Source organism: Humulus lupulus, chromosome 8, assembly GCF_963169125.1.
Source record: "Humulus lupulus chromosome 8, drHumLupu1.1, whole genome shotgun sequence".
Lineage (NCBI taxonomy): Eukaryota > Viridiplantae > Streptophyta > Magnoliopsida > Rosales > Cannabaceae > Humulus > Humulus lupulus.
Genome location: NC_084800.1, coordinates 177,461,325 through 177,468,466, shown reverse-complemented (window position 1 = coordinate 177,468,466; position 7,142 = coordinate 177,461,325). Strand labels below are relative to the sequence as shown.

Below are 7,142 nucleotides of genomic sequence, written 5' to 3'. Positions count from 1 at the left end.
TGAGAAAAGTACAATTCTTATATTCTTGTAAACTATAGCTACAAAAGCAATATTTGTGAAAATTTCCCCAATATAAATATGTTGATTCTAGATTTCTTTCTCTAATATAAATATACACAAAGGTATTTTAGATATATTTTTTTCTTTTTTCGGAAAGTGCTATTTATTGAATTGGGCCAAAATTAAGGCCCAATAGAATGGGCCCATGTAGACGGTGGGGGATGTTTCCCCCCTTTTCCTTGGCTTCCCTCCTTTTCTTTCCATCACCATCCAGTAGTACTATCACTACCAGATCAGCCGTTGTAATTTTCCCGATAATATGCTCCTTTTCTAGCTCCGATTCTAGGGTTTCAATTCCGATTTGCACACCTCTGACCTCTCCCATGGCCGAATCCAACCCTTCCGATTCCAATCCCAGTGCCAACGTCAATGCCAATCACAATGCCGCTCGCTTTCGCTTCGATGATTTCTGCAAGGTCTTCTTCTTAATTCTACCCCTCATACTACTAATACTACTTCTTTCCACTCTCGCTCTCGTTTCAATTTAGGGTTTTTATATCTTTTTTGTGAACACAGAATAATGGCTTTGCTTTGGATGCGACCACTTGCACGGAAGCCATGAAACTTTTTGAAGAAACTAAGGATCTCATACAGACGAACGCATCTGCAATTGGCGGTGGAACGGTAGAATTTCTGGCATTTCTGTCTTGATACTGTAATTTGATGAGATTAATTTCTTATGTTGAAATATGGCGGGAGATTTCTCTCTCCTTGTTAACTAAATGTGGAAAGTTTTTTTTGATAGCCTGAAGAAGCAGAACGCTTCTGGTTTGTCTTTATTTTGTACTCGGTGAAGAGGTTAAGTAATAAGGACGAAGGTGAAGTGAAACATGGCTCTGAGGATGGTGGGATTACGTTATGGCAGATTTTGAGAGCTGCGAAGCTCAAGTATGTTGGATGTTGATGTGGGCCTTTTTTTGTTTTATTTAAGCTTTTAATGTTTGTGGGGTTTTCAACTGTATAATCGTTTTTGGCTTACCAGCATTGTCGATTTTTTCAAAGAGCTTCCTCAATTTGTTGACAAGGCTGGTCCAGTAATAAGTGATCTTTATGGCACGGATTGGGAAAACAGACTTGAGGTAGGATTCAGTAGAGGTTTATGATTATGCTTAACGAAGGCAGTATCATTTTATTTTATACTTTTCTTTTATGCGTTTAGTATCTATATGCTTTTGCTCATTTTTTTTTTATAATTTATTTGATCTTATTAGGCCAAGGAGTTGCAGACCAATTTTGTGTTCTTGAACGTTCTAAGCAAGTGAGTATTTTGCTTTTCCATCGTCTTCCTATGTCTAACTAAATGTTCCTTTAGCAACCTAGTGGTTCCTGAATCTTCCACGAAATCTCTATGGCCAGTCATATTTTTTAAAGATAAATCTTGTATTGGATTATGTGGAGACCATATTGGATGCTTCATTTTGTTTAACTGAACATTTCCTATCAAGAAACCTTTTTTACAAGTAAAACTTTTGTTTCTCAAAGTTGCCTTCCCACTCTTGCCCAAATAATTAATATCTGGTTGATTTTTTTCTGTAAGGTTCTATAAGCGAGCATACCTGGAACTATTTATTACAAGTGGTGCAAATATGGATAACCAGTTGATAATGACAAGTGATGCAAATATGGATAAGCAATCAACTGTTGGCAATCACACTGGTTATCTGTCAGAGTACCATCGTTTTGGATGGTTGATGTTCTTGGCTTTTCGTTCACATGTGCTCAGCCGCTTCGTAGACCTAGTGACTTGCACAAATTGTTTGGTTGCTATATTGGTCAGTCATGCACCTTTTTTTTCCCTTGATCAGTTCCATCATATTAAAGTGAGGGTGCTTGGCTACTTATTTCATACATGTATTGTTTACTTTTTAAAAGCAAAGGACTATGTAATATATTTTACAATGACAAGGACCAAAACATTAACAAATTCACATATAGTTCTGTAAAATGCATTAACTTCCTACTTCAATGCAATTTTTTTCTCTTACGGCTTGATTTTTTTTTCCTTTCTTTTTCTTCATTTGGCAGGCCATACTAGTTATTCATGTCCCTGTTCGCTTCAGGAACTTTGACATCCATGACTTTCCAAAATTAGGTCATATTCTTTTGGGTTTTTAGAAGTTGTGTAAGATAATTATTGTATTTTCTCTTTAAATATGATGTTGATTCTATTGATCCTTGTTCAGTTAAAAAGGAAAAGAAAGGTGTTGATTTGCTTGCATCACTCAGCAACATTCATAACGCCTCAGAAGATGAATTAAAAAGGAGAATAGAAGAGGCCAATACTCTGATAACTAAAATATTGAGGAAGAAGCCCTGTTTGGCATCTGAAAGTGAAAGCGAAACTCTGAAGAACATCATTCCAGGTACAGTTAAAATCTTTGTGACACATAGGATATGTTTTGTTATGCCATTTGTTGATAATTTTGTAAAATGATCCTCATCAATGCAGATGGTTTGATCTATTTTGATGATCTGATGGATGCATCGTTTTCATCAAATTTGGATATTTTAGAAAAAAATTATAATGATGCTATCTGGAATAAGTGTGGACTGGATGAGAGGGTGTTTGTTAATGAGGATGACAGCGTTCTTGGTTCAGGGAGTTTATCTGCAGGTTCTATGACTATGTCCGGTGTTAAGGTTTGTTCCCATATCAAGTAGCATCTTTCAAGTTATGCATAAATGTTGTTGAGTGCTTTTTTCTCTCTCTCTTTTCTGGAGGTAAATTGATTTGGTGTGGTTCTTCTCTTGTTCTGTGTAGAGGAAATTTGATTCAATGTCATCTCCAACAAAGACGATTACAAGTCCACTCTCTCCGCATCGTTCTCCTGCATCTCACTCTAACCACACTCTTGGGGGTGCTAATTCAAAGATAGCTGCTACGCCAGTGAGTACTGCAATGACAACGGCCAAGTGGCTTCGGACTGTCATTTCTCCATTACCGGCAAAACCCTCACTAGAGCTGGAACGCTTCCTGGTATCATGTGATAAGGATGTTACTAATGACGTGGTACGTAGGGCACACATAATACTAGAGGCCATATTTCCTAGCAGTGCACTAGGGGATCGATGTGTGACAGGAAATCTTCAAACTCCCAATCTTATTAACAAAATTTGGGCAGAAGAACGAAGATTAGAAGCACTCAAACTATATTACAGGGTTTTGGAAGCAATGTGTAGAGCAGAGGCTCAAATTTTGCATGCAACTAATTTAACCTCCTTATTAACCAATGAGAGGTTTCATAGATGCATGCTTGCCTGCTCTGCAGAATTAGTTCTTGCTACACGTAAGACTGCCACAATGCTGTTTCCTGCAGTGCTGGAGAGGACTGGTATTACAGCTTTTGATCTTAGCAAGGTGATAGAGAGTTTCATTCGGCATGAGGAGTCTCTCCCAAGAGAATTGAGACGTCATTTAAATTCCTTGGAAGAACGACTTTTGGAGAGCATGGTTTGGGAAAAGGGCTCCTCAATGTACAATTCTTTGACAGTTGCAAGACCTGCCCTCTCTGCAGAAATAAATCGCCTTTGCTTATTAGCAGAACCAATGCCATCTTTGGATGCAATTGCTGTGCATATAAACTTCTCTTCTGGAGCAGTTCCTCCCATACCTTCTTTACAGAAACAAGAGACTTCGCCAGGTAGACATCCAACGTAGATTCCTTGGTGCACTAAATGGTGGTGCATGACCATATTCACTTACAAAAAATTATTAGATGTATCTAACATAACAAAGTAATTTTCAGGTAACAATGGTGATATGAGATCTCCAAAGAGACTGTCCACAGATTATCGAAGTGTACTAGTCGAAAGGAATACATTTACATCACCAGTAAAAGATCGTTTTCTAGCATTAAATAACCTTAAATCTAAGCTTCCTCCTCCTTTGCAGTCTGCATTTGCAAGGTACCAAGTTCAACCCTAAGAAGAAAAAATATAATTTATTCTCACAGTTTCCTTCTTTTTCATACTTTCTTCTTCTGAATGCTTCGTGAGTAGATATTATTTTGTGCTTTTTTGAACAGTCCAACACGGCCAAATCCAGGTGGTGGAGGAGAAACTTGTGCAGAGACTGGAATAAATGTTTTCTTCAGTAAGGTATTATACCAGTCCAAAGACTACTGTCCATTCCAACTCATATATCCTATAGATTTATTATTATTATCGTTGGTGGTGGATTTTTCTTACAATGATATCTCAAACTAGTGGGTACTTTTTTTTTTAAAAAAAAATGGTGAAAAGGTAGGTGTAGGTTTTCATGATTATTATGTGGTTGACAATTGACAACAATTAGATCTTAATTATTTAAGACAAATATTAACTTTTTAATGCAAGAGCTACTTTGTTTTCCATGCTTCTTTCTTTGGGATTAAATATTGTGGGGTGTTACATGAATTACCTTACAGTGAACTTAGGATGCAGCTTTGTGCTTTAATTTCTCTTTTTAGTACTGACTTTAGCAGTGTATATCTTGTATCCTAGATAAATAAGTTAGCTGCTGTCAGAATCAGTGGTATGGTCGAAAGGCTTCAACTATCTCAGCAGATTAGGGAGAATGTCTACTGTCTCTTCCAACAAATACTCAGTCAGCGGACATCTCTCTTTTTCAACCGCCATATTGACCAGATAATCCTCTGTTGTTTCTATGGAGTTGCAAAGGTGAATAATTTTAATAAACTGAAAATTTTGTGAATATGTAGTCAAAATTTTTATTTTATATTTACCCTTTAAATGTTGTGGCATACAGATTTCTCAGCTGAGGCTCACCTTCAGGGAAATAATTTACAACTACAGGAAACAACCACAATGTAAACCCCAAGTTCTTCGGAGTGTTTTTGTTGATTGTCCAGCAACACGCCGCAACGGGGTATGCTGCTTAATCTTAATTCTCATGGATCTCCAGTTTAAGCTTTATCTAACCATTCAAATGTATTGCTGGAATGCAGAGATCTGCTCAAGATCATGTGGATATAATTACGTTTTACAATGAAACTTTCATTCCTGCTGTAAAACCTCTACTGGTTGAGCTTGGTCCTGCTGCGGCAAATACAAGAGCCAACAGAGCTCCTGATGTTAATAATAACAATGATGGTATGTGTTTGTGATTTTGTCTGTATGCCTTGTCGGTTTACTTTGTCCAAGATGCGTTGACTTTCTTTGAATACCCATCCCTGATAAGAGCATTGTCCTTGTAAAACAGCTCAATGTCCTGGATCTCCTAAGGTGTCTCCATTCCCAAGTCTCCCTGATATGTCCCCAAAGAAAGTGTCTGCAGCACATAATGTATATGTGTCGCCATTGCGGTCTTCCAAGGTACTTGTTTAATTATTTTTCTGATATGCCTGTTTCTTAAATTTTGAGATAGTTAATATTGCATGCTTAACTACACTATGAGTCAGAAGATGGGACAGAACTGGTTGAAATTTGATGTAATTTTCACCTCCTCTTGTCCCCTTTTAGTAGTATGAAGCTCATATGTACTTGATGCAATTATGTAAACCAATTAACAACTGTTACCTATTTCATCACTTCTACCATCCACATATGTAGAAGATTTTTTTTTTTTGAACTACTACCCGAGAAGAATACAAGCAGTTGTATTTTATAATTTATTCGTGTATTGTTTTTGTTCATGGTTAACAAGTATTTATAGTACTCTGGGTGGGTTTAAGCATGATATTTACTAGTATGTATTTGTAGTTACATGACATAATTACGCATGTGAAATTGATGAATAAAGGAAAGCTACATGTTGACTTCTTTCAGCTAATTTTAATGCCATCATACTTGTGCATGTTTCTCTTTTGGTATTCTATTGATCACCATTTGTAGGTATGTATACGATCCATGGAACCTTTTTAACCGGTCAGTTGGTCACGATACATAAAAAGAATAGAGTATACAATATATAACTAAATGTATATATAAATATATATTCTTTAAATATGGATGAAAGAAGTTGCTCACCATAACATACAGCAAAATACAACAAAGGAAGAGAACAGTAAAGTTAGTTCAAGTTGTTAAATTAGCAGAGAAAGATATTTCTTTAGATTATGACATTATAACTTTGGGCTTACTTTTGATCGTTACAGATGGATGCTCTAATCTCACATAGCTCAAAGAGTTACTACGCATGTGTTGGAGAAAGCACTCATGCATACCAGAGCCCTTCCAAAGATCTGACTGCCATCAATAATCGATTAAACGGGTATGTGTGAGCTCTTCTATATGTTGTCAATGTGCTCTCCTTTGTTTGAGTACAATAATTAATGTTTTCCTTTACAAAAAATATCTTATTCCAGTAATCGAAAGATCAGGGGCATTCTCAATTTTGACGACGTTGATGTTGGCTTGGTTAGCGATTCGATGGTAGCCAGCAGCCTGTACCTTCAAAACGGGAGTTCTGCATCCTCATCGGGAGCACCATTGAAAACGGAGCAACCTGATTTCTAATTCAATGGCTTCCCACCTTTTTTTTTTCTTTATGTAAATTCTAATCCTATTAATCTCAATCTGCCCTAGTATCTTTATTATAGTAAGTTTTTATGACACGGGGTAATGTATGAGCGGTAAGTTATTGTAGAAAGGCCGCCACCCGCCCCTCTTCCGTGCCATCAGGTGCTGCTGGTGTATGTTATTGTTTGTAATTAGGTGTCAGACTCAGAAATTATAGCCTAATCTCCACTCATCCAATAAAATATCGTGAGTTGAAATTAGAGGTTTTTTTTCAGCTAGAATAGAGTTTAGAAATAACCCGATTTACTTAAGGTTGTGTGTTTATGATACGTTAATTGACCATTCAGGAATGGATTTTAAGATTGCTTGCATTTAATTGCTTTATTTTGTGGTATTTTATTATTATTATTATTATTATTATTATATATATATATTTGGAAGACTTCTTTCTAACTTGGTATAGAAGTAAATATTTTTTTAAATTTTGAAAAAAGTGGAATTTGTTAGTAGAGGAGGTGATGTGAATTATAACTATTATTAAGTTTTGTTATCTTTCATTTTGTAATGCTCTTGATGGCTTTTTTCGAGTATTGATATGAATTAGAAAATGGGAGAAAATTAAG

General features: G+C 36.3%; 1 protein-coding gene across 1 annotated transcript; it reads left to right on the top strand.

Moving 5' to 3' along the window:
* The first annotated feature begins 261 nt into the window (after positions 1-261).
* LOC133798702 (retinoblastoma-related protein) lies at positions 262-6,890 on the top strand. The gene is made up of 18 exons (XM_062237140.1): positions 262-476; positions 577-684; positions 806-948; positions 1,043-1,139; positions 1,272-1,318; positions 1,598-1,832; positions 2,086-2,152; positions 2,244-2,423; positions 2,510-2,700; positions 2,822-3,701; positions 3,807-3,966; positions 4,086-4,158; positions 4,543-4,719; positions 4,808-4,927; positions 5,007-5,151; positions 5,261-5,373; positions 6,156-6,271; positions 6,366-6,890. The coding sequence occupies exons 1-18, from the start codon at positions 384-386 to the stop codon at positions 6,514-6,516; spliced, it is 3,096 nt and encodes a 1,031-aa protein (XP_062093124.1). The 5' UTR covers positions 262-383; the 3' UTR covers positions 6,517-6,890.
* Positions 6,891-7,142: the final 252 nt, after the last annotated feature.

Coding starts and splice junctions, on each gene's coding strand:
- LOC133798702 (XM_062237140.1), top strand. CDS start 384: ATGGCCGAATCCAACCCTTCCGATTCCAATCCCAGTGCCAACGTCAAT. Junction 4,159..4,542: donor TAAATGTTTTCTTCAGTAAG/GTATTATACCAG, acceptor CTTGTATCCTAG/ATAAATAAGTTAGCTGCTGT. Junction 4,720..4,807: donor GTTTCTATGGAGTTGCAAAG/GTGAATAATTTT, acceptor TGTGGCATACAG/ATTTCTCAGCTGAGGCTCAC.